The 25357-nt window shown below is 30.6% G+C and overlaps 4 protein-coding genes and 1 long non-coding RNA gene across 9 annotated transcripts; 2 read left to right on the top strand and 3 right to left on the bottom strand.

The window, feature by feature from the left end:
• Positions 1-454: 454 nt before the first annotated feature.
• LOC130663801 (uncharacterized) lies at positions 455-2588 on the bottom strand. Its single transcript, XR_008989251.1, has 3 exons — positions 2494-2588; positions 1591-1714; positions 455-686 (listed from the first exon to the last, which is right to left on the bottom strand). It is a non-coding gene; the product is annotated as an uncharacterized LOC130663801 (long non-coding RNA).
• An 828-nt stretch (positions 2589-3416) lies between these two features.
• On the bottom strand, positions 3417-6500 carry LOC130663138 (Bardet-Biedl syndrome 1 protein homolog). Its single transcript, XM_057462235.1, has 5 exons — positions 6075-6500; positions 5450-5659; positions 5076-5371; positions 4577-5009; positions 3417-4181 (listed from the first exon to the last, which is right to left on the bottom strand). Exons 1-5 carry the CDS (start codon positions 6249-6251, stop codon positions 3546-3548), a joined length of 1752 nt encoding a protein of 583 aa, XP_057318218.1. The 5' UTR covers positions 6252-6500; the 3' UTR covers positions 3417-3545.
• A 220-nt stretch (positions 6501-6720) lies between these two features.
• On the top strand, positions 6721-8882 carry LOC130663139 (putative uncharacterized protein DDB_G0282133). 2 transcript variants are annotated; one of them, XM_057462237.1, is made up of 7 exons: positions 6721-7109; positions 7208-7280; positions 7348-7447; positions 7522-7656; positions 7730-8092; positions 8165-8323; positions 8599-8882. In XM_057462237.1, exons 1-7 carry the CDS (start codon positions 6851-6853, stop codon positions 8779-8781), a joined length of 1272 nt encoding a protein of 423 aa, XP_057318220.1. In that variant the 5' UTR covers positions 6721-6850; the 3' UTR covers positions 8782-8882. The 2 variants fall into 2 exon arrangements, with proteins under 2 accessions (XP_057318220.1, XP_057318219.1); XM_057462236.1 differs by having other exon boundaries at positions 6724-7109; positions 7727-8092.
• Positions 8883-9101: 219 nt separating this feature from the next.
• Positions 9102-15238, bottom strand: LOC130663136 (protein dispatched). Of its 2 annotated transcripts, XM_057462234.1 has the most exons (8): positions 15121-15238; positions 14631-14813; positions 14411-14548; positions 13405-14067; positions 12809-13190; positions 12378-12579; positions 11780-12167; positions 9102-11701 (listed from the first exon to the last, which is right to left on the bottom strand). In XM_057462234.1, the coding sequence occupies exons 2-8, from the start codon at positions 14766-14768 to the stop codon at positions 10190-10192; spliced, it is 3423 nt and encodes a 1140-aa protein (XP_057318217.1). In that variant the 5' UTR covers positions 14769-14813; positions 15121-15238; the 3' UTR covers positions 9102-10189. The 2 variants fall into 2 exon arrangements, with proteins under 2 accessions (XP_057318217.1, XP_057318216.1); XM_057462233.1 differs by lacking the exon at positions 15121-15238 and having other exon boundaries at positions 14631-15058.
• Positions 15239-18057: 2819 nt separating this feature from the next.
• LOC130663500 (sodium- and chloride-dependent GABA transporter 1) lies at positions 18058-24310 on the top strand. Of its 3 annotated transcripts, none has more exons than XM_057462752.1 (9): positions 18058-18458; positions 20031-20416; positions 20490-20790; positions 21272-21452; positions 21520-21787; positions 22136-22510; positions 22588-22890; positions 22965-23132; positions 23866-24310. In XM_057462752.1, exons 2-9 carry the CDS (start codon positions 20258-20260, stop codon positions 23953-23955), a joined length of 1845 nt encoding a protein of 614 aa, XP_057318735.1. In that variant the 5' UTR covers positions 18058-18458; positions 20031-20257; the 3' UTR covers positions 23956-24310. The 3 variants fall into 3 exon arrangements, with proteins under 3 accessions (XP_057318735.1, XP_057318736.1, XP_057318737.1); XM_057462753.1 differs by lacking the exon at positions 18058-18458 and adding an exon at positions 19216-19236; XM_057462754.1 differs by lacking the exon at positions 18058-18458 and adding an exon at positions 19917-19937.
• Positions 24311-25357: the final 1047 nt, after the last annotated feature.

Here is a 25357-nt window from a genome sequence, read left to right as displayed (position 1 = left end):
TTTTAAATCAAATTATGATATATTATCAACTTGGATCAAGATAAAGATAACAATTATTATAATTAGTGATTTAGTTATTCAATGGATTGTTAGATAATGAGATAATTATATTTTTTGACTCTAATGTTATTGATCACTGATTACGATTAGATATTTTTATATCAATAAATATATATTTGAACTGAAAATAATACAAATATATATAAATTATATAGATGGTTCACTTAACATTTATCTGTATTAATTTTTTTATCGACTTTTATATAAATACATTTGATAAAAAAAATTAATTAACAAATTTCGAAATTAGGTAATTTTTTTTTTAGAGTTTTTCGATGGTAAGTCGGCGCGAGACCAAAAGTAGTAGCAGTCTACTGCCATCTACCGGTGAAATATTTTATTACGACAGAAAAAAAATTACAAATAATCCGCGGGAAAAAATTAACACGAAAAATAATTATTAATTAATTAAATATATATAAGAAATTAAATTTCAATATTACAGAACAGATGTGAAGAATAAAAATCTACATTATTTCTGTTTATTTAACTACGATTTATTTTAATCATATTTATGTTTTTTAGGACTCGAAATATTCCATTGGTATACAAATTTTTTCTTTTGTACTCCAAGTGTATCTTGAACTTTTGCAGTATCCTGTGCAACATTCCTTGTGCTCTTTACACTGAAATAAAAGTATATTTATTGTTTATAAATTTATTTATCAACAATCGTGGGCCAGACAAAATCGTCCACCCAGAAATTTTAATACAAATTTTTTTTTAAATGTAGGGAAAGAGAGGGTAAAGTGGGCCCCTGGGAGCAAAGTAGGCCCCTTAAAATTTTCAAAACTTCAAAAAATATGGGAGCAAAGTAGGTCCCTCAAAATTTTCTATACGCTAATAAATTCAGACGGATAATAAGCTTATCGAAATTTCTTATATAATGAGGGCTAAAATAAACCACCAAAACTGTTGATTGAATATAATTTATTAAAAAAGTTAAAGATAATGAAATTACGTTTTAAAGTTATATCGCAGCAGACTATTAAAATGACTTTGATGTTATTAAAATACAATTATTTTATAGTTATTTGCAAATATCACACGTGTAAAGAATAAAAAATATCAAATCCCAAAATTTTTCGAGGGCCCACTTTGCCCCTAATTTTTGATTTTTCAATTTTAATGGACGCAGCGTAATGAAGTGAAAATAAGTATCAAGGGTCTAAAAAGAAGTAAACGCGTAAATAAAATTAATGATATTATAATTACTTTCCTTAAGGGGCCTACTCTGCCCCCCTCTCCCTTATATGAATTTTAAAAATAATTTATTAAAAATCGATAAAAATATAACCGTCAAAAGTGGATTAATTGTTTGGTAATTAATTATTGATTGATAATCAATAATTAGTAACTCATTAACAAAACCTTGAAGTCTAAAAATAAAAAGTTTTATATTGACTGTGACCCTAATGATCATTTAACTCCGTAGCTCACAGTAAATTTGATTTTTCATTTAAAATTAATTCATTATTCCTAATTATTAATTATACTTATTAATAGATTACTATATCTAAAAATACTTACGGGACCTTCTTTTAGACAATGCCCTACATATACTTGGTAAGCTGCAGTCATTGATATCAATCCCACAATAAAAAGAAAAATCAAAATTTTCGACATTTTTATTTTATAAAAATTCGATTCGTATCTGAAATTAATAATTTTATTTTATTTTTTTGTCAATGATTAATAATTAGAAATAGTATAGAAGAATTTAGAAAAAAAATATTATTTCAGTAAAATATAAAAAAACTTTTCGATAATTTAATAAAAGCAGTTCTTTAGATTATAATTTATTTACCAACTCTATTTTTGAAATTATTAACGTGTTATTTAATTTAGATAAAGTTTTTATGAGATCATAGATATAAGAAAGTAATTAAAGTAATTAGAAATGATTCCGCTAAAAAAAATCCTTTTTTACTCCGTATGAGGAGTGAATTTAAAAAAAAATCCTGATTTCCGATCTAATTCGGATTCCAAACTGAAAATCGATATTCGATCTGAATTTGTAATTACTCTTAAAAATTTACAAATTGTTAAATTTAATACCCGAAAAATTAAAAACATAACTACAGATTTTTCACAAGTTAAATTCACTAATTTAAAATTTTTAGAGACCTGGTCATTGAGTGTAATACGTGTCAATATTTGAACTTTTCAAAAAATAATTTTTATATTTTTTCGAGTGCCCATACGAAAAAAATATATATCCGGATATATCCGGGCAAATCTGCATATATGAGACATATATTTATATATATGTTGCATATATGCGACATATTCCAGATTTGCCCGGATATATCCGGATATATATTTTTTTCATATGGGTATGCCATTTTACCCGGTCCTCCTCCATTTAATTGAGATAACTTATTATTATTATCCTTAATATAAAAATATTTCATTAAAAACTTATGTACTTACTTGGACAATTGAAATAAATATCGTCGATCAGAAAAACTCTTAATGTTACAATCCAGTTCCGCTCAATTAATTGTACTGATTCTAAAAAAGACTAGAATTATATACCGTGTCATAAAATTATTGATACGTTATCTCAATTTTTTTTTAGTACTTTTAATGACCATTTCATAGCTTTAATGAAAGATAAACTATATAAATTTTTAATGTCTATATTTTTCATTTTTTTTTTTTTTAATTAATTAATTAATTAAACTAGTAATTTATAAATGAGACAGTCCATGATAAAAATCAATAACTTTTCGCGGTTAAAGTTAAAAATTAAATGATTTCTATTTTAGTTCGATTCACGGAATGCAAGATTTTGACAGACTTTGACATTTTGACGTTTCAAAATTTTATTATTTTTAGCTAAACGTCTGATTGTATGTAAATAAAAGAATTTATTACAAAATTTTTGGATCAATTAATATACCTGCCAAAAGCTCAATTTTTTTACCAAAAAGAAAATTTGAATTTTACCACAGGGCCAATTTCACCCTTTTTGTTTTTAATAAAAATGGAATACAGTAAAGCCAATTTAATAAAAAAAACTTGTTTTAATTTTTATAGTGACTGTATTATGTGACTGTATATCTTTTTTTAGATCAAACTAAATATCAATCAATGAGTGATTAACGGCACAATAAATTTCCAGCTTAAAATTGTTTTTTTCTAATACGTAAATAAATTTAATAAACGAATAAAATTTTTATTTGTTTCTAAACAAAAAAAAATATCCAATAAATTTTCCCAACTTAAACTTCCCTCATGTTAAAATCCCACAAAATTAAAATTCCAAAACATTTATATCATGTCCAAATTATAATGATTCCGTAAAATCAAAACTACGTAATATAAATCCGGAAGGAAAATTTCACGTCAATATTTTTATTGGAGAGTAAAATATCTATAAAATGTATTTATTTATTTACAAAAATTACAAAATTTACAATAATGATTCATTTTGTCTCTCAATTCATTGAATAAATCTAAAGACCAAAAAAAAAGTATAATTATACTTCGATGTCTGGTTCTGCGATGGGAATCATGACAATAGCGCTGGTGATCGGTTGCATTTTACCTTTTCTGCACAATAAGACTTTTACTTTTTCTGAAATGGCACTTCTGGGAGTCGCTTTGACCATCGCGGGCATGGGAATACCGGGAGGAAGCAGAGGTAAGTCAACGACACGTGGTTTGAATGTCGTTTCGTTGGCTCGAAAAACCAGAAATAGTCCCGCTTCGTTTGTTTCTTCGGCCATACTCGCCACCAAAGTCCGTATCACATATGTCGGACCTAGGCCAAGAACACTTATTTCCATAGTGATTGGATTATTTATTGAGTCAGTATTTGAAAAAATAACTTCATGTGCTCTTTTTTCCACGGCCAATTGCAGCCTCAAAAAACTCTGCTCGAAACTTTGGTAAATTTTTTTGGCTTCCTGTCTTTCGCGCATCGTTTGTTCGACAAACAATCGGGATTTTTTTGGAATTGAAAATTTAGTATGGGGGGTTTCGGTTGTGTTGCTTGCTGACGTTGTACTAGATCGCGTACTAAAATTAGCTGTACGTTTTAGTATTTTGACACATAGCCCTCCGTTAATTGTTACCATTGCTAATGCACGTTCTTCTTGCCCCATTCTACCAAACTGGAGAAAATTATTTTATTTATTAATCGTTAGCTATATATTGGGCAGAGCCCGCCAAAATGGTGTATACCCATAAATTTTGATTCTAATATTTTTCTCAAAATTTTTTTTGACTCTTGAAATTTTAATTCATAATCAAAATTAATCTATAAATTATCTTATATGTAAAAATATTCAAAATTGATTAGTGTTATTTTTTTGAGTCGTAATTTTGATCAAAAGTCACAAATTTTTTTAATTTTTGAATATAAGTAAAAAATAAAAAATTTAATGAATTTCTCAGGTTCTTTTTTTTGTTAAATTCAAATAAATTTTATGGTTTAAATTGATCAAAAACTCAAATTTTGACACGATAATTTTCAAATCATTAATTTGTAAGTGTAAAAAGAAAATACCTTCATAGCAGAAATTGGTTCAAAAGTAGTGATCGTATCAACATGGTGCTGTGAATCATAAATGACAACTCCTGTTTTGGGCACACTGACAGCAAGTAATGATAAGCCAGATTGTTGAACAGGAATACTTATCATATCAAGTGCTAAGCCAGGTAATTTTATTTCCCATAACTTTTGACCTTTGCCAGTAAAACCGATAACGATTCCGGTCATTATCACGACTGCCAGGCCATCGCCAGGTAAAATACTCATCGCAACAGCCGGAGCCGCCAGATCTTCCCAAAGTTTTATTGTCCCGCAACCTTTCCTCAGTGTGCCGATCTCAAATTCTCTTGAGACAACGAATATTTGCCCTTCACCAGACCACAAGCCTGCACTGACTGTCGTCACTGGAGCCCAACCCAGTTGGAATTTTTCCGCCAAATGGAACGATCTGTATAAAAAAATTTGTTTGTTGTCAATATTCTTATAAAAATCTACATATATTTGGGTTATCAACCTGGGATCCAAAATTAAGATAAATCCTTCCTCGGTACCAATAACTAGACAACTACTTGCTGGATCATTCCACGAATCTTTTCTGATGGTTCCAATAGTCGTCGCACAATCCGGTCGATTCAAAGGAACGCTTCGATACAAATCAGCGAATTCATATCGTAGATTTTCATCGAGTGACAAAAATTTCAAAGTACGCGGTGATATGAAAGATGAACCCAGTTCTTTTACTAGTAACTCTAAATCTTCATAAAGAACTTTTATATTTACTTCTTGTTCTACTCCAGCTTTATGCCAAATCTGTTTATAAAAAATGTCAGTAATTATTATTTTATTTATCACTCATACAATTTTTATTTGAGATTATATATTACTTACCTCTTTTTCTTTAGGATGAGCATCTAAAAATGGTAAAGAGTATTTGAAATGTGGCTTCATATTTTTATAAAAAAATATATCAGTACAAGAAGCTACTGCGACTACTGCTGATTTGGGTTCATTATTTTCGGTATAAAATCCAACTACTCCACATGGTGGGTGTAACATTGAATATTCTTGTACTTGATCACTTCCTTTGAAAACACGTACCTACAAAAAAATTTTTATTTATCTGACAACTTAGAAAAATTTGAAAAACGGTTGACCCTGTGAGCCAACTTCAAAACTTCCCGCTATTTTCGAATTCTCATCCTGACCACAATTGGGACATCCGTCGGATGTTTGGAAGCCTCGGGGGTATTAGGCAAGTCTTTTGGAAGAACCCTTGCACATAAAATTCTAAACCAGATGATTTGTTCCAAAGATATCGTATCACAAATATTAGTTTACGTACATCCATACATTCATACATACAAACACACACACGGACATCCATTTTCAAAAATCGTATCGAAACCAATAGCTTCCCTTTTTTTTGAAAATTTTAAATTTTCATAGCGGGAAGTTCAAAATTGAGAGCAATCAAAATTACAATTTGATTAAATTAAAGAAATAAAAAATGAACCTTTGCATCATCCGCAAGCTCATCACCCAAATCGATAGCAATAAGTCGAGCTTCACCATCCCCAGCAACATCCATCATCTCGAGACCACCAGGCAAAACATTTAATTTGGCACTGGGTTCCCAAACAGCTTCCAACCACCGGCTGCTGCTTAATTTTGAACTTATCGCTCGTTCCATTTTTTTTTTCACCCAAAAAAATTCGATCCAATCATAACAATATCAATTTATTAAGTCATCAATTTTATGTTTATTTTTTAACTACTAATTAAACCAACATTTTAATGATAATTAATTATTTTAATTACTCAACATATTAATCGACAAACAAAAAATCCCAGTATACATTGAGAAATTATTTGTTTTGACTGTTGTTACCATGGAATTTCATACACACGCACACATACATATATATACATATATACTTTACTAATACCAAAGTCGTAGGACACAATAGCCGCGTACTTGAATATACTTTTGAAATTTATCCGATTATACCGTCAGCTAAAATATATTTCTTGTTTTTATTTACTTACGATAAGTTTATATAGTCATTACATCAGTATTTGTAATTATTATCATTATATATTATACCAAAATCTATCAGTAACTCTGTATAGTTTGTTTCATATATTTAACATATTTATTTCTAACGTTCGTTTAGTCACCAGTTTAGTTTATTATTTAAATCAGTTTAACAGATATATTTATTTATAATTAATTATTGTGATAATTATTAAATATAATAGTATATATATATTTTTTTAATTGTTTTAAAAATGGATTTTTGTACAAGTACGCCACTTGTTGTGGCCAAACAAAATTCTTCGCGTGTTAATAATGATAATAAATTAAATCAAAAATTATTTATTAATAATCCTGATCCAAATAATAATAATGATAGTAATAATAACAATAATAATAGTAATAATAATAATAATAATAATATATTTTTTGATGAGTACTGGGAAAAAATAAACGGCCCAAAATTTGTAGATTTTGCAAATGGAATTCCAGAGCCGCGTGATTCATTTTTTGGTAAAAATATATTTATATTAATTAATTAATAAGTTAATTGTATTTAATAATTTTTAATGTATATTTGACATATGTATATATATTGTTTTTCTTCAAAGATGGACGCCAGTCGATTTGTCCGACTCCAGTAAAAGAAGAAAATTTCTTGCATTATAATAATGATCTTATTAAGTAAGTTTAGATTAATTAATTAATTAGGATTAATTGTGATTAATGAAAAATTAATTAATAATTTTAGTACATTGGAAAATTTTTCATTGGGTTCAGAAAATGATGATGACGTTGAAGACATTACACTTAAAGCTGATACAACTGTACAAGAATTAAATACTAATGAGGTTTATTTTAATTAATTAGATATAATTGAGACCAAAACTTAATTGGAAAATAATTTAATTTTTTTTTATATTAGACGAGTGTAATTAATTGTGGGGATACGAGTATTGATAGAAGACTATCACGTTTATCAACAACACCTCAGCCGTTTAGTTTTGAATCCCGCGAAAAAGATAAACAAGAACGTAAATTAGCAAAGAAACAATTTTTGGTAATTATAAATTTTAGTTTTTTGGTAAGAGTTTTACTAAAGATACAAAATATATTTTTATTAATTGTAGCAGACAAATGACCATGAGAAACAAACGGGATTCAAAGCGCGCCCGGCGCCAAAATTCAAAAATCCGATAAGAAATCCAATAAAGCAAATTAAGAAAGAGGAGAAACGTCCAGTGCGGGAAGAAGTTCCTCGAGTAAAAAATGAAGTCAAGTCGGCTCAGGAATTTTTCAACTGGAAAAAAGAAACTAAACCTGTGGTGTGCAAAGGGTCAATTAAAGAAGAAGTCATATCTCCGATAAATTTGTCTCCCGTTGAAAAAGTTGACAAAAGTGTTTCGTGTACCATCGAAGAGTTGGAAAGTCAACTGAGTGTACAAGTTAGAGATAATGATGGTAGTGCTGAGCCTAAGCACAGGAAAAAAATTGAGGTACAGAAATTTTTTTTTTATTTAATAAATAATTCTTTTTCTAATTGTAATTTTTTAAAAATTATTTCTAAGGTTTGGAATCAGAAACCGTTTCAAGTAAATCTTCCAAAAAGACGAATTTTAGTTCCAAAGTCACCAAAATTACGAACTGCCGAAAGAGCACGGGAGAGAAAATTATTTGAAGAAAAATTGAAAAAAAGAGAAAAAGATTTTGAAGAGTTTCATAAAATAGTAAGTTTTCAAAATTACATATTTTATTCACATTCGAGTTTTCTATTAATTTTCCGTCATGAAAAATATCATATTTTAATTTTCTCCCTTTCATTTAAAATCTCATCGAAAAAAACAAACAAAAATTTTAAAAATTATTATTTGAATTTCCCGGTCAATTCAAAATTTTCAATTTGAAATTTTTCTCAGTCCTTGTCAATTAAAAATTATCTAAATTATTAATTAATTGAATCTACAATTAATTTATAACACATATTTTTAAAAAACAAAAATAGTTGTCCGAAACTCAAAGAGAAAAGGAAAAAGATGAAATAGCCCGTCTACGTCAGCAAGCGACATTCAAAGCCCGTCCGATGCCAAAGTATCCAGATGTCAAAGTATCAGTTCCGTTTAAACGTCCACTTGTCAATCCGCCGATTCCCCAAATCACGAAACGCCCGCGTCGAAATGAAAATTAATTTAACCAACAGTCAAAATTTTTAATAGAAAATTAAAAAAAAAAAAATAATCATTTTTTTTTTAAATTAATTTTTCACGTGACAATATTTACAAGTATTAGTATTGGTATAAAAATATATATAAGTATAAGTAATAAGAAATGAATAGACAGTAAATTAAGTACATCAGGCAATTGTATTTAATTTAATTCAAGGTACTGTTTATACAATAATCAATATATCGAACATCATTATATTATTTGTGAACAATTATAACAATTATTATAACATACAATTATTTTTTTTCACAGTATTGTTAACAATAAATGATACTTCATTTTTTCCGCATGATTAAATACTGATTTATTTTTTTTACTCAACCCCACATGTAACACCGATAATTATTTTTATTTACTTAATATTAATTATAATTAATTGTCATTAGAATTATCATTTATAAATTCATAATCACAATCGTTACAGCCTTTTTATATATAAACAATTATTATTAACTAATTAATATTATTTATAATTTCAAAAACTTAATTATTTATTTAAAAATAATAAATTCATTTATTGAGTCTTTAAATTTATTTTTTTTTATTTAAATAATAAATACTTTTAATAAAATCTACATTTAAATTATAGATTTTCTTATTACGAGCTTAGGGAATTGGTTGAAAAATTGTCAAGCAAAATGGAGCATTTGAGGCTTAATACTGCGAAAAATTGGGAGTGATTACGGATTTTATTTAAATCCGAATTCACTTGGAGTTTCGGAGTAAAAAAAAAATCACTCGGCATACGGAGTAATCAGAGAGTTTGTCTTTTTAGGAGTGATTTCAAAGTACTCGGTTTTTTTTACTCCGATTTGGAGTTTTAATATCAAAATAAACTACCACTCCGCAAATTTTTTCCAGTGTAAAATCCTCGAAATATTTTATTTTATTTTTAAAATCGTGAAAAAAAATTAACGTTAAATAACTTTCTATTAAGTTTCATATTTAATTAAATAAATAATTTTTTAAATTTATTGTTTATGGCTCAGTATTTTTTTTTACTCGAATATATTTCGGAAGGCCGTTATTATTTTCCCAGACGATAATTTCCCAGCAATAATATCCCGTGATAATTTTCCATGGAAATTTTTTATTTGTTTTTTTTTTGTCCATAGGAATTTTTTTTTTACATAAAACTTTCACTTTATTTTTGAGTCTACTCCATTTTGCAAAGAAAAAAAAACTAGAGTCTATTAAAACTTTGTAGTTATCATAAACTTGTCAATATTTCCATTCTACTTCTCCTTCTACTTACAATAAAAAATAAATTAGTATAAAAAATAAAAATAGCACCTTTAAGTCAGTAGACTAGAGTCCAATGCTTAAAACACAACCATCACATTTAAATTACAATTACAATAAAAATAAATTTATTTACGTCTACTATTAATAGAATCAGTCTGATTGGAATCAAGATATAGTAAAGGTGAGGAAGGTGATGGCAATGAAGACTCTGAAGCCGGAAGACGTATTTCTATGTCCGGATAATGCAACTGACAGACAGTACTCGAGGTGCTCAAATTTGACTCGGACAGCATGCACCCAGATTTGTTTTTTTTCCGCCAGTCAACTTTGCTGCTCCTGCAGCTGCTGTTACCCGCGCTGTCACTTGCATCCTCTTTTCTGTCAGCTCCCCCGTCGCCCCGAAAACCCGGAAAAAATTTTCTCAACCTCGCGTAGTGAAACTGAGCGAACTCCGGCGAGGGGCCAAGAACTGCCAGCAGTGGGCACAGAAAAAATGTTGCGTACAGCCAACTGACCCCCATTATCAAAAGTAAAAATATCGCGATCTGTATGTAAGCCAGCACATGAGAAGGCAACATAAGGGCCCCCGAGACTCCGCTGGTAGCGGCGGCCATCAGCGTCGGGCCTCCCATTTGCTCGAGAACCCTTTTGACGCGGTCAGCTTTTTTGTCCGACTTGCAAGCTCGATAGCTTACGCTGTAATGAAGACTAAAGTCAACTGCCAGTCCGATTGCCGTCGATACTGTCACGCTTTCCAGGACATTTAGTCTCCATCCCAGCAGAACAAGCGCCGCGACTGTTGTCAAAATGGCACCGCCGATCGTTAAAATGGCGTAGAGACTCACTAGGGGGTTCAGTGTCACCAGCGCCAGCACGACGAGTGCCAGAATCATTGACACGACCATCGCCCAAAGCGTCCCTTCATAAAGTGTCCGCTGCAGTTCGTAAAATTCTAGCTGGCTTACAAACCATCCGTTTTTCATTCCCCTCGGCGCTGTACTCAACTGCTGCTGCATCCAGTTTTCTACTTTTTTGAAAAATTCGTTCATTTCAGAAAACGATAAACTGTAAGAGTATGTACTGTCATATTCGACAATTAACGCCATTATTTTAGGCAATGGCATTTTTAATGCTGTACTGTTGCTATTACTAATACTGTTATTATTATTGCTAAGTAACTGAGCTGGAGGCTTAACAGAATCTTTCAAATACTTCATCCCACCTGCAACTGTCCCCCCACGTGTCCATAAATAAGACGGGGTGCGATAAAGATCCGCGCTTGCTTCGGCAACGCACCGTCGCAGCACCTGAGGCTTGTAAGGATAAGGACTGGCTTCACAACAAGGAGCTCGACTTAATTGGGGATCGATTACATCCTCGCAGCGTCTGGTCATCCATGTTCGGAATGACTCGATGAAGCAGTTGGACAACATTGGACCCTCGGTGTTGTGATAAAAAGGCTGAGCTCGTAAATTTTTACAGAATTTGTGTAACCATACTTGGGATTTTTGGTCGGATATGTCGAATGTCTCGTCGAATTCAAGCTCCCCGCGGGAATATGGGTCTAAATAATTGCCATTGTCTACTGGTTTTATCCCCCAGACGAACCGCAGTGGCAATAATCCTTCTCCTTCACCCTGAAAATAATTATCAATCATTAGACTTCTTCAGTTGATGGAAACCGGACTCAAGGAATTCGGTTAATTGATAGTTACCGATTCACGTTTTTCAAACCAAAATTTTCGAGCGTACTGCAAATCGTATCGTTCAAATTGATGTGAACTGTCGAATAATTGGAAGTTTGGTGAATCTGGCAAACGCAAACCAGGGTAACTAAATACAATCATACCACCGGCTAGTGCTAAGGCACCGAAAATTGGCAGCCATAGCCAGCGTAGTCCGATAACTATACGTGACAACGTATTACTGAAGCCTATTGACACTTTATCCATTGTTATTTTCAATGGACGTATTATTTTTCGCACCATAAAATTTGCTGGTGATAAAATTACGATGTGACAGTGCTCAGATACGACGACACTTGCTGGCAGCCATGTTACCATAAGGAAAAAATTTGCTATCACTGTCATTCCTGAAAACAAACTATTTATTTTTTTATTTTTTTGTTTTATATTAGTCGGGTAATTGCACTGTAATAAATTTTCGGAGTGAACGAGAATTAAATCCGGAAGTCTGAGTGACAGAATGAATTTCGATTGAAATAAAATCGTAATCACTTGGAATTTACTCCCAATTTATTACAGTGTAGTGATTAATTGTTTAAATTTTTGATAGTAATTAATTAGTGGTTACCTAAAACAATTTATTGCCGTAACATTACTGACAATTGATGCAAAAAATGCGACAGCTGTAGTCAGTGATGTCACGAGCATCGACGGTACTGCGTGAACTAACGTTTTTTGTACTAATTTCGTCATGCCGCCATTTGATATTTTTTCTTGTTTGTTTTCTTCCCATATTTTGCAAAATATAAATGCGTCATCTGCACCAATTCCTGTTTAATTTATTAAGCAATTGATTATTTTATTTTTTAAATAATTGCGATTTTTAATTTATGACAAAACATTGAAAAATTTTTTAAAAGTTTTAATTTAAAAAAAAAATTAATTGGTAAAATTTTCAATTTGGATGTAAAAAAAAATTTTTCAGTTTAGTAAATCGTCAGAATTAAAAATCAGAATGACCTTTGAATAAAAAATTAAGTTTTAATTATAAAATCTTACCAACGGCAACAACGATCGCCAATAAATTCATAAAAGGAAAAAAATTGATTCTTATGACCAGAGTATAAATAGCGTAGGAAATACCGAGACTAAAAATAACGGCCATTATTGCTGATAACGTGAGAATAATTGAACTTGTGTAAGCCCAGATACAAATAGTAACAAACGCAAAGCCAGATAATAAAAATGACGAATCAGAAACGAGTAGACGGTCAAATAATGTGCTTTTTAAACCCAACTCCATTGCCACTACCCGAAAATTGCCGTATGTTAGACCGTCAATTGCGATGTTCTTGTAAAATTTCAGTGACGCTGAACTAGCAGCTATTGGCAAAAATAACATCGCGGCTCCAAGTGTTGCATTCGTGTTATTTTTAATTACCTGTAAATAATTTATTTAATTACTCATATTTAAATAACGCATGCGTTATAAGGTGACATTTTTACCCCACCGTGAAAAGTTGGCAATCTACGGCAGATAAATTTCCGGTGTGAAAATTAAAAAAAAAACCGATTGAAAATGGCCTGAGGTAAAAATGTCACCTGGTAATTTGAGTTTTAAATATCAATTATGATAGATAAATAATTAGACTTACGTCTGATGACATGAAGTCAGAATCCAATAGATAATGGAGTAAATGATAAGGCGCATTGTTGTGTTTGTAACATTCTGCGGGGACTTGTTTCTGACAATTAAAATCTTCAGAACAATCAGCAGTCAAATGACGGTTCCGATAATAATAAGCGCAGCGTTTCAATAAATTTTCAATTCTACTTAAGTCGGTGTCAGTTACACCCAAACATGAAGTCCGGTTTGACAAAAACGCAACGTAGTTCGCCGGAGACCAGCTGCGGCAGCATATTTTACTGTCGGGATTTCGAACAGAACGAAGCTCGCAAAGATTTGGAAATTCAGGATTCGCTCTTAGCATCGCGTCGATGTGACACTGAGCCAAGACGCCCTCCAGTGACCATAAATTCTTATCTTTGTTGTCCGAACCGATGACAACCCGGGCGTAAGAGGAGCTGGGGACGTGGCAGAAAAATTCTTCGTTATTGTTTTCCACTGGGTCGTGGATGTGTGCCGGTCGATTTTTATTGTTTTTCAGTCTAAGCAATTCGTCCCATTGGTCTTTACTTTCACCCGTACTTGTTTCGTTTGTTAGTTTATTGTATTTTTTCTTCTTGTTTTTATTTTTCGGCTTCTTCCGGAGTATACCGGCTATTGTTCTGGTACCGTTGAATAAATCTGTTGTATTCTGTTTGAAAAGAAAATTTATGAGTATTCAATCACTTAAGAATTGAAGGTGACCAGTAGACCAACTGACCAATTTGAATTTTTATATTTTTGTAACAAATTTTGGTCATTCATAAAAAAAATTTTGAGATCAATTGAATTTACTCCGAAATTAATTTCAACTTTTAAAAATTTTAAATGATCATGACTTGAATAAATTTTAAAAAAATTATTCAAAACTCAGTAAAATATTTTTTGAAATTAAATAAAACTGTACTTAATAAATTAAAAAAAAAAAAAAAATCAAACTGAAGTTGATAAAATTTCACTCCAAAGTAAATTAAATTTTTTACATAAAAAATTACCTGCTTAGTTGGCTGTAATAAATAATTATAATATTCAATAGGATTATCAATAAGTTGACCACGAGCACCAGTTGCTCTCATTAAATTATACCAAGCAGTTAATCTTTGTGCTAATGCTGTACCACGTGCTTCAAATCCCTATTCACAATAAATAAATAAATAATTAATTAATAAATTAATAATAAAAATAAAATATGCACATAATTAATATCAAAATTACCAATTCCGGGTTTGAAAAATCAGGAAAATTATTTGTTGCCAATGGAACAATCAAACATGTCGATGACAACACAAATACTGCTGATAATATTGCATAGGGATGATGGGCAACAACTCGAGAAAACCACAAAATTTCCATTATTTATTTATCAATTATTTTTATTCACTCATTTAAAAAAAATCACTATAAAAAAATAAATTTATTTATTTAATTATTAATTAATAATAATAAAATTTAAATATCAATAAAAATTTTCTGTCGATTTAAAATAAAAAATCTATACAAAAAAAAATGAGTGTTTAAAATGTCATAACTAATGTAATAAAAATTTATACGAGTACTATAAACTATAAACTGTTTAAGTGTAATGCTAAACACGTAAACCGCGTACACTACTTTGGGCTGTTAACTGACTGAGTACTGTAGGTATACTACATGTACTATCTACTAGTTTGTATAGGAAGGACTATTAGAATAAAAGTGTACGTACACTGTAGGTGTACACAGGAGCTTCCATAGGTGATGGGTTTGTTTAGATCCTACCTACAGATCCTGTGGATTTTGCTCCTTTATTTTTTGCTATAATTTCGTCTTCTAGAGCTAGACTCTGGAGCCTCTGGAGCCAGACCTGCTGCTATTGATGTTAAACCGCTTAATGCAGCAGCCAGTCATACAGATCTCTGTGGAATGGACCAACGCTAAAAGGAAATTGTCGAGTAAATTTCACCGTTCGATAAAAAGTTTGATGGTTTTTTTTACGAGTTACAGGGGAAAATTTTTTTTTTATGGCGGGTAGGAATTGGAGCTCGCGAATTTGGCGGTTCCAAAAAATTTTATGTTTTGAATTTTTAATAAAATTCTTATTTGGGTTTTGGTAAAAATAAATTTTTTTGGGGGCAGTTTCAATGATTAAGTAGAAAAATTTAATAGAAAAAATTTTAAATGAAGTTGACTTTGGTAAAAGTTATTTTACTATCGGCGAATTGAAAGAGAATTTTTGAAATAAATTCAAAGATTTTGTGAGGGTGGAAAATAAATTTTTTTAAGGATAGAGGGATTATTGTGAAAGAAAAAATAATAATAGACATTTTATATTTATAAGAGAACAAAATGAGGCTTATGCGTTTTCAAAATGTATTCAAATTTTAAACCGGATAAAGTGAAAAAATTTTTCTTTTCTTATACTAACTATTCAACAGGAGTTTTAAGCTGAGCTTTGTAATAATTTATCAACTTTCCCTTTCTTCAGTTTTAAAAATTTTTTTTTACATTCTCGTGCAAAAGTGGGTCACTTTAAATAAAAAATAAAATTTTTCCTTATTTTGTTTGTGACAAAATTTATCAGCAAAGTAATTTTGAAAAATTTTGAAAAATGCGCGCGAATTTTCAAATTCTTCAAAAATAATTTCACAAATAATTCGATTGTTACAAAAAATTATTCATTAAAATTTAAGGTGTCCAACTCCCCATCCCTCCACCACAATTTTAAAAAATTGACTTTTGGCCACAATTTTTTTTTTTAATTCATTAATTTCCCTCATATTTTTCATATTTTCTTACCGTATTTTCAATTAGAAATTAATTATTACTAGAATTTAAAAAAAAATTGATCACTAGATTTTCTAAAAAAAAAAAAAAAAAAAAAAAATCGTAATCAAAGTAAAAAAAAATCAGAATGAAAAGACGTTGATTTAAAAAGATTAAAGTAATCTGTAAATATATTTAGTATGAATGAGACTTTCCGTCTAACCCCTGGCTAACATTCCTCGATAGAGACAGATATATATGATGGTCACCATAGTATAAGTAATAGTTCCCGCGCCACTTCCCACACATCCTCTTAAACTCTATATACATTATCATTTAGTATTATACTCTCCCCTACTACACGTACTTTGTTTCTATACCAGCCAAACGAGCAGCCCGCATACGCCGTCAATTTTATTTACTTACTCGCTCACTACCTATTTCAATAATTATTATTTTTATTATTCCATTCATAAATCTCTCGCTAATAAAATAATTCCAACAACAATAATTTTATTAAATAAATAGAAATTAGCTGACAGCTCAAAAACAAATTAATGATCTTAAAATTGCTGCATTAAAAAATCATTATCTAATTAAGCTGAGCAAATAGTTGTCTCTATAAATTTATTTATCCAAAATCAGTTATTTTATTTTTTTTTTTTTTTAAATTACTAATTATCATATTTTTATATTAAAAAAAAAATTTGAAAGCTCATACCCCTGACAAATGATGTATTATAATAAAAAAAAAATGAAAAAAAGACAAAAGGAAAAATGACAACACGCCTTGCTCTTTTGCAATTTTCTTTTCACAGTTAAAAAATATAAAACAAAAATCAAAGTTGAAAGCTTTCATTGTAAGCTCTGTGTTAGTAGAACAGTATTGCCACAGCCCCTGCAGCATCCACGACACTTGGAACCGCCAGAACGGATGCGGGGACTGATCGGTGTCACGTGAACCCTCCGGATATACCAGCTTCCTAGTCTTGCTCACCTACTTTATCACCCGGTCCGAGCAGCTCTGGATTCACGTGTAGATTAAAATACCAAAATTTCAAATATTCCCCGTTATTCTTTGACAGAAGCTTTCGCAAAAGCTCTTGTCATCCAACCTCAGCCCGACTGGAGCTGAAATTAACCTCTTAAATCAATACCTAATCTGGTTAGTTTTTAAAAGAAAAAAACCATTTACTGATTGGTCGTAAGGTATCAGCTGAATGTCTGATTTTTCCGGCGGATGTAATCCAGCGTTACATCGATACCGAAGCCTGTTGTTGAGTGTGATAAAAAAAAATTTTATTACGGATATATATGAGGATAGAGGATGTGTCCTATAGGAAGCTAGAAGAAGCTGTAATAATAGTCCGACGATCATGATGATGTTGGTGTCCCGGTGGTTAAAGGCCAGTGGTGGTGGCCGAACAGTTGCTAGTTGCCAGTCGCCATCAGCTTCACATTATAATCTACATCAACCACGTTTAGTTGTCAACGTTGATAATGATATACCGTTGATTATGATATACTGTTTGTCATCTCGGGGAACCCCCACTCTGTTCCTTCAATCAAATCCACAATTGCCTATTTTTATAATACTCAAATTTTTAGAACTCAGCTCTCCCTTTGGAAATTTCTAAGGAAATAAAGTAACATTCAGGACGGATCAGTAGCACAGATCACTGTCAAAAAAAAAAAAGAAGAAAAAGTCATTGCTCTTGTAGGGAAAATAAGGCAGCACTAAAAAGAACCTGGACCGAGATCTGAAGAAAGGTATCGGAGGTAAAACGGATCCAGATTAGAATAAGGGATCGTAGAGTATACGACAAAACGGGGGTTATCCCCACTCATAACCAGGTCCCTCATTTAGTTTGCTCGGTTTGCTGACAGTGAGATAACGAGTTACACTTGGATCATCGTCATCATCATCATCATCGAGATCGCTGGTTGACTTGTACTTGCTCTTGTTCTCTTATCCACGCGAGTTTTATTTTTACGTTGTACATATACATATCTAGATATATATATATAATAAGTCGCGATCGGATCGAGTGTGTCTACTGCCTATAGCAGCCTTCAGAACCCAGTACCCGCTGGATCTGTCAGTCGTGCACTCGCCGCCACCGCGACACGACTCGCGCGTCCGACTCATCCTCGAGTGCAAACGTGGTAACTTATTTGAGTGCGCGAATACTACCGCTAATTGTTTATAAAAATCATCAGCTCTTATTAATTACATATATATTTTTTTTTAATTCACGTGATTTAAATCAGAATTTGTGCGTCAAGGATAAATACCCAAGGGTGAGATTTTATTTCTCTACTTACTTAAACTATTACTCATTACTCATTACCGTTTTTTAAAATATTCTACCTCTTGTTTTATATTAATTACAAGCCCTAGGAACCCATAATTACTGGGTTTGTATACTTTACACAGACATTTTATTGACAGGGTTATTAATGCTCCGGTGATTGATTGCGACACGTAAGTGAAAGATTTTTAAAATTTGCTGGGGTAAAAAAAAAATTCACGTTTAAATATTGAGGTAAAATATATATCAAAGATATCTAGATAAATTTCAGTTTGTATATATACATATAAATTATTGTAAGACATAAACTTCCGGGATTAATTATAATATATCTGTTTTTTATGAGCGTGGAAGAGGAAGAGGGAGATTCTGTAGTTGATGTTGAGAATAAAAGGGTAAAGTGTGGAGGTGTAAAGAGGAATAGTATATATATATATATATATATATATGTAATGTATGTATTAGATGACAGAGTTTAAGTGTAATAGAATATTAGAATCACAAACGAGGGCTAAAAATTTTTCTGTAGGTGGGTTTTAGTTTTTTTTATGCTTGATAGTGATATATATGAATATGTATATGTGTGTGCATGTATGTATATATATTTATTAGGTAGACCCCCCGCCGGACATACGTATTTAACGTCGCTCCTCCTGTATAAAAAATTAGCTTACTAATATCTGCTGTAAGCTTTTGATAGTTACAATAAAGTAAGTACGTGGTATGGAGTTGTAATGCCGATGGCTGTGTGAGTGATTGTAGTAGAGGTAGGTGATTTTATGATGCGTAATATATCGGATGCATTGTCCCCTACTGCGATAAAAAGGAATTTTAATAGTTTGCACCAAGGATGTATAATTGAAATACAAAAGACAATTCGCGACCCAATTATACTCAATAGATACAACCTGAGTTGCTTTATTTTCAGTCGGTTGATTGCTTCTTTGCAGTTTTGTTTTTTAGGAGCTTGTATTTGTTGTAGACATTGTCGGAGTTTTTGAGATTTTACACTGAGCGAAAAATTTTTTATTTCAAAAGTATTAGGCAGTAAATTATTTTTATAAAATATATTTTTTAGGACATATATGTTTTTTTTCACTGAAAAATATGAAATTGGTATTGAAAATTATTTATTTAATATTTATTAAGAATAATTTTATTTAAAAAAAAAAATTCTTGTGTCAAAATTTCGAGATTTTGTTGATAAAAAATTTTCCATGGATTTTGTTGATTTAAATGACAAATTTTGGTTACAAAATTTGTTAATATTTTTTTTTTAACTACAAGAGTTGATATATTTTTGAAAATTTATTTTTCTGCTCAGTGAATTTTGTTTTTGAATAATTGGGCTTTTTTACGCGGGTTTTTCAACAGAATTATTCTTGTGAGTTTTTATGAAAAGTGCAATATAAGTAAATGTTTAATGTTAAAGTGGGTCGTATGTGATGAAAAATTAATCAAACAATTGGTATAATATATGACCTCTTTTGTGACTATATTTTTTGTTACAAATATTTAAAAAAGTCTAATTGTAATTACGATAAAAATATTTTTTTTACAGGTCTAGTGTTATGCCTTGAGGATACTTAATCACTTGGAATAAATTTTTAGATTATAGTCGCTGGTATTGACACAATTTTTTCGAGAAAATAAAAAAAAAAGTATTACAAAAGTACAATCATAAAATAGCCTTACGGGCTTGGGGTATCAAGTATCGATATTTTTCGCGATAGAGATTTAAAGATTGACAGTAAGATAAAGTAAAGAAAATAATAACGAAAATAAACAATGGCTGAAAGCTCGAGGGATCCAGAGCTTGCTGAGGCGGAAAACATCGACGAGGTTCGGGCAGCATTGAATCTCATGTGTGCATCCACGGCGCCAAAAAAAAAGGCGCTTCCGGAACGAGGCGCATGGAGCAGCAAACTTGACTTTATTTTAAGTGTCGTAAGTTATTTGCTTACTAAATAATTGTAGTTTGTGACTTAAATGAGCTACTGGTAAATTTGAATGTTGAAAGGTCGGGCTGGCCATTGGACTGGGAAACGTATGGCGATTTCCTTACCTCTGTTACAAGAACGGTGGCGGCGCATTTTTGATACCCTACTTTCTGACATTATTTCTGGCTGGAATACCCATGTTTTTTATGGAGCTTGCGCTGGGACAGATGCTGACTATCGGTGGTCTTGGAGTCTTTAAGATTGCTCCCATTTTCAAGGGTATCGGTTATGCTGCTGCAGTGATGTCCTGTTGGATGAATATCTACTATATTGTCATTCTCGCCTGGGCTATTTTCTATTTCTTCATTTCTATGAGAAGTGGTAAATAATTTTATTACTTTTCTTTAAAAAGTTTAACTTACTACGAAAAATCGGTAGTGAATTCGGAGTGATCTGAATTTTATTTAAGTCCGCATTCACTCCGATTCGGAGTTTTTATATGAAAATAAACTCCCCTTTGAAGTAAATTTCACTCCGAGGGAATTAAATAAAAAAAAAAGTCATCCGCTCCGCATTCACTCTGAATTTGAGTTTTAATTTCAATTTTACAATATGTTAGAATTTCGGAGAGATTTTTAAATATTTTTGATAACAAATTTTTTTCGTGCTAACAAAATTTTTCTTCCGTACTTTTGTACTGCGTAAAAAACTATTCTATTACTTTTTTTTTTCCAAAAATTTTAGTGTCTAACTTTTCCCCGATACTTGATAATACGCCGATAAAAATAAATTTTGTAACAAAGTCAATAATTTAAAACCTAAAAAAACATAAAATCCTTAAGAAAAAATATTTTATTTTTAGTCTTACCATGGGCGAGTTGTAACAATCCATGGAATACTAAAAATTGCATAAATCCATACAACCGTAGCTCACTTTACTGCTGGGACCAAGTCACCAAAAACAGTGTCGTCAAAATGTGTTCTGTAAACCACCTCAATGTTACTGCCACTGAGCTGAGTGACCCAGTAAAAGAATTTTGGGAGTCAGTATATTTTTTTTCTTTTAACTTCTATTAAAACTAAATTACTAATCAAAAAATTATTTAATAGACGACGAGCACTACAAATATCACCGGGTATTGAGCACGTGGGTTCAATACGTTGGGAGTTAGCCGGGACATTATTGGTCGTATGGATCCTCTGTTACTTTTGTATTTGGAAAGGAGTTAAATGGACCGGAAAAGTTGTGTATTTTACAGCATTATTTCCTTATGTACTCTTAACAATTCTACTTATCCGCGGTATCACATTGCCAGGTGCTATGGAGGGTATACACTTTTATATCAGCCCAAATCTTTCAAAGCTCAAAGAATCTCAGGTACCAAAAAAGGGTTGAAACTCGGGTCGAAAAATTTGGTCTGTTTTTTTAAGTTTTATATAAATTTTGAGCTGTTTTTGATTCAAAGACGATCAAAAACAGACTAATGAAAATAATAGACAGTAAAAGTTTGATTTTTGTCTGGATAAAAACGAAAGAAGACAATAAATTATGAACAAAAAGTCTAATTTCGATCTACTCATGTTAATAAAATACAAATAAAAAGTTAAATTTAATAGAAATAACTTAAAATTTCTATTTGATTTAGAACAAATCAAATTTTTCGACCCGGCCAAAATTGCTCACAAGGAATCAAAATTTCTCAATATAATAAATAAAAAATTACAGGTATGGATTGATGCAGTAACACAAATATTCTTTTCCTACGGACTCGGACTGGGAACACTAGTCGCTCTAGGCAGCTACAATAAATTTACCAACAACGTCTACAAAGACGCACTGATTGTCTGCACAGTGAATTCATCCACGAGTATGTTCGCCGGGTTCGTTATATTTTCAGTTGTCGGCTTCATGGCTCACGAGCAGCAGAAACCAGTTGCTGAGGTAGCAGCATCCGGTCCAGGATTGGCATTTTTGGCTTATCCTTCAGCAGTACTCCAGCTTCCTGGTGCGCCACTTTGGTCTTGTCTCTTCTTCTTCATGCTCTTGCTTATTGGTTTGGATTCGCAATTTTGTACTATGGAAGGATTCATTACTGCCATGGTAATTACTGTTGATAAGTTGGCAATCAAGTGATTAATTAATAAAATAAATAAACAAATACGTTGATTGATTTCTAGGTTGATGAATGGCCCAAGCTACTTCGTAGACGCAAAGAAATATTTATAGCTATCGTATGTATGATCTCTTACTTGATTGGTCTGTCGTGTATATCGCAGGGTGGAATGTACGTCTTTCAAATTCTCGATTCCTATGCGGTATCTGGTTTTTGTCTGCTCTTCCTTATATTCTTCGAGTGTATTGCCATCAGCTGGGCATTTGGGGTCAACAGATTTTACGATGCTCTGAGAGATATGATTGGTTATTATCCGATGGGATGGTGGAAATTCTGCTGGACTTTCACAACTCCACTTATTTGTATTGTTAGTATATTTAATTAATAAGTAAATTGGTTATCGACGTTTATACGATAACTTAATGATTTAATTTTTTCCAGGGCGTATTCTTCTTTAACTTGATACAGTGGACGCCGGTTAAATACTTGAACTATGAGTACCCATGGTGGTCACACGTGTTCGGATGGTTCACGGCTTTATCATCGATGCTGTGCATCCCTGGGTATATGATTTATATATGGATGAGGACGCCAGGTGATACTAGCACGGTGGGTATTCATATTTTTTTACTTTTAGATTTATATTTCATTGATACTCATAAATTTTTTTTTCACTGCATAGAATTTTCCTCTGCTTTGGTTTTTTTTTTGTAATTGAGAATTTTCCGTTATTGAAATTTGTCACCAAAGTAATAAAAAGTCATTGAAATTTTTTTTTTAGAGATTTTGTTTCCTATAAAATGATATTTTGCGATTTTTATCGAAACTTTAGAAATTGAATCAGAATTTCAGTTTGAAATAAAAAATTTTTACTGAAAAAGACTAAAATATATTTTACATGGCTTTGAACTGGAATTGTGAGAAAACTATGGGGTTTAGGTTAAAATTTATAGAAACCTTTTTTGTAGAGAATTAAATTTCCTATAATATTAGTTCTGATACATTTTATTATATCTCTCATATTTAAGCCACAATTTCAATTAAAAATTTAAAAAGTATAATTTTTACTGATAGGAACAAAAATATTTTATCCAAAACTTAAAGTAAAAATTCCATCGAAACTATGGGGTTTACATAAAATTTTATAGATACCTTTTTTGTAGAAAATTAAATTTCCTATAAAATTGTATCTTGTCATTTTTACCATATCTTCAATAATTCAGCCATTAATTAAATTCAAAGTTTTTTGAGAGCAGAAATTTACTGCTAGCAAAATACTGCTTTCAATTAATTTCCTTTAATTAATAAACTAATTAACTGTATTGTTTTTTTTTTTTTATAGAAAATAAAATTACTCGTAAGAATAGAAGATGACATCCCAAGTTTACGAGTGAAAATGGGTCTTCCAGCAGTAGAATTATCACCATTGTAGACATAAATATAAATAAGATACTTTATTTCGTATCTTACTATTATTTTAAATCGCATAATTTTAAAATCGATTAAATCGATTTAATTATAGTAATTAAAGATTCAAAAGTTACAAACCATTTGTTCGCCAACATTTAAAAATAACTCATTAACTCAATAAAAAATAAAACCCAAGTCTTTTTTTTCTTCTCTACATAAATTGGCGAATAAATGCTCATATTTTTTTTTTTTTACAAATACTTACTAGCCTTCAGCAGACTAGTATCGTAGTTTCAAAAGTGTTCAAATGATTGTTTAAAAGGATCAGCTAGTGTATTTGTGGTTGATGACTATTATTATATAAATATATATATATACATACATTTAAATATAATGTTAGTAAAAATCATTATGAATAATCGAAAAAAAAAAATGTTTATAAACTTCTAAGCGCATGCTCAGTAAAAATTACCTTTTATAAATATATATATGTTTATATATATTAATAATTTGTGTATATGTTAATTTATAATATTTTACACACTAGATTATTTTATTTATTTTTAGCATTTTAATATATTGTCATTTCATGCATAATTATTTTTTTTTATTATGATTATTATTATTTTAATCAAATTATGTAATCAAGTTTTATTAATTCAAAATAACTGATAAATTACCATTCATCTTATGTATCAAAAACATTTATTATTAAATAAATATTTATTGAAACTTTATTTATCTATTTATTTATTGGCAATAAGTCTACTTACTGCTGGATGTCAAATAAATTTTTTTTTTTTTGAAAAAAATAATTTATAGGCCCTAATTTAAGAAAATTATTTACTCAATGATGAATATATATCTAGTATCAAAATTGAATTTTTTTGAATCATTTTTTTACTCTGAGGGGTAACGAGGCCAATAGCGATACATTTTCTAATGGCGGGACAATTTTTACGAGTTTTTTTACAGTTAAGGTCATTCTCAGACAGTGCCCCCCACTTTTTAAAAATTTTCAATGACTTTCACCTGTCATAAGCGTATCAAATTTTTGATAATTAATTAAAAAAAAATTAAAGCATTAATTGAAAAAAGGACAACGTAGTCGTAATTTTGCCGACATAAAGACTTAAAAAAAATTGTTTCCACTTGATATCAATTAGGAGTTAAACAAAATTCGTTAAATAAATTTCAGTAAAATTATCATGTCAATTTTATAATTCGAATTTTAAAATTTTGTTGGTTAAAATTTATTCAACAAATTTCGTTTAACTCCCAACTGATATCAATTGTAAATTTTTTTTAAATTCTATATCTTAACGAAATTACGACTACGTTGTCTTTTTTTCAATTAAGGTTTTAATTTTTTTTTAATTAATTAATAAAATTTTAATACGGTTATGACAGTTGAAAGTCATTGC

Source organism: Microplitis mediator, chromosome 2, assembly GCF_029852145.1.
Source record: "Microplitis mediator isolate UGA2020A chromosome 2, iyMicMedi2.1, whole genome shotgun sequence".
In the NCBI taxonomy this organism is placed as follows: Eukaryota; Metazoa; Arthropoda; class Insecta; order Hymenoptera; family Braconidae; genus Microplitis; species Microplitis mediator.
This window is presented reverse-complemented; position numbering and strand designations above follow the sequence as displayed.